At 39.1% G+C, this 1,370-nt stretch overlaps 1 protein-coding gene across 1 annotated transcript; it reads left to right on the top strand.

The window, feature by feature from the left end:
- Positions 1-285: 285 nt before the first annotated feature.
- Positions 286-538, top strand: SARC_08066 (hypothetical protein; the record flags this gene model as incomplete). Its single annotated transcript, XM_014297966.1, has 1 exon — positions 286-538. The coding sequence occupies one exon, from the start codon at positions 286-288 to the stop codon at positions 478-480; it is 195 nt and encodes a 64-aa protein (XP_014153441.1). The 3' UTR covers positions 481-538.
- Positions 539-1,370: the final 832 nt, after the last annotated feature.

The raw sequence follows: 1,370 nt of genomic DNA, 5'->3' as shown, positions 1-1,370 counted from the left end.
AATACGCAACCAGAAATTCTGAACCGGGGAGATGCCTGTCCCACGCCGGAAACCAAAATCCACGGGACAGATAATCCCTATGCGTGGTGCATTTCGAATCATTATACCATCTGAGTTCTCCAGTAGTGAGCAACGCAAACCATCCAAGATAGATTTTGGAGCAAATAGACGGGGAACTAAAGCTACCTGCAAACGATATCGAGTTTAATCGAGTGGATCGCACTGCCCTCCATATCTGTTGAGGTGACGGGACCTAGTAAGGCAGTCGACGACTACACCACTCAGATGGAGATCGCACACGATCGCCATGACGTTGAAGACGTAGCATACTTTGCTAGTCTGATTGCCATTAAACAAAAGCGTATTGACCAACTAATGCAGGCTCAACGTGAGCAAGACCAACGAGACAATAAGTGCCAGAAGACCAATAGCTATCACGCTAAGACTTGCAACAAGAAGCCCGACATTAGGTTGAAGTGAAGGTACTACAGGGTTCAATCGTTGCAAAGACAATACAAAGACTCCTTAGATGAGCGTGAAATAATTTCTGTATATTGCAGCGAAAATAAAGTCCTTGCACTAATTGATCTTGGTCCGGAAATATCATGTATATCCGATCGATTTGCATACATGAAAAATATCGAACGGCGAACAAAAACCACTCACCTTATTTTAGCAGATGAGCAGACTTCTAAGTGTAAAACCATGATCACCTATGTTAAAATCTCTTTGGCCGATGATAGACATATCACCATTCAAGCTGTGATAGTTAAGATACCACAGAAGTACGACATTATAGTCGGGATGAGCGATCTGCTCACACTAGGTACAACCGTAGCTAGTCTACCGAACAATATTAAAGGAACAATCAGACGATAATTGTTTAAAACTATATACACCACCGTCTGACACAGTCAAGGCATTAACAACTGACTTTTCAAGTAAGATTATGAATCTTATTTTAATAAACGAGAACATTAAGTTTACTGACTGGGCTCAGTTCCATTTTCACGACGGGTACGCCAGCCTTGACTTCACCAAGCTAGTTTTTACCCAGCTAAACCGTCTCTAAGAAAAATGTATCCTGGAGACACGAGGCTGTAGTAGAAGAACAAGTTGGGAAATGGTTAGCGGATGCAGTGATAGAAATCAACTATCAGCAAACGCCAGTTAACTTCGCGATGCTCGCTGTTGACCAGCATAACTTTGACGGATCATTCCAGACATTCAGAGATATCCTTCTATAAACGAGCTATTGAGAAGAATAGATATATATATATATATATATATATATATATATATATATATATATATATATATATATATATATATATATATATATATATATATATATATATATATATATATAT

Source organism: Sphaeroforma arctica (genome assembly GCF_001186125.1).
Source record: "Sphaeroforma arctica JP610 unplaced genomic scaffold supercont1.690, whole genome shotgun sequence".
In the NCBI taxonomy this organism is placed as follows: Eukaryota; class Ichthyosporea; order Ichthyophonida; genus Sphaeroforma; species Sphaeroforma arctica.
Note: the sequence above shows the minus strand (reverse complement) of the source record. Positions and strands in the feature narration are given on the sequence as shown.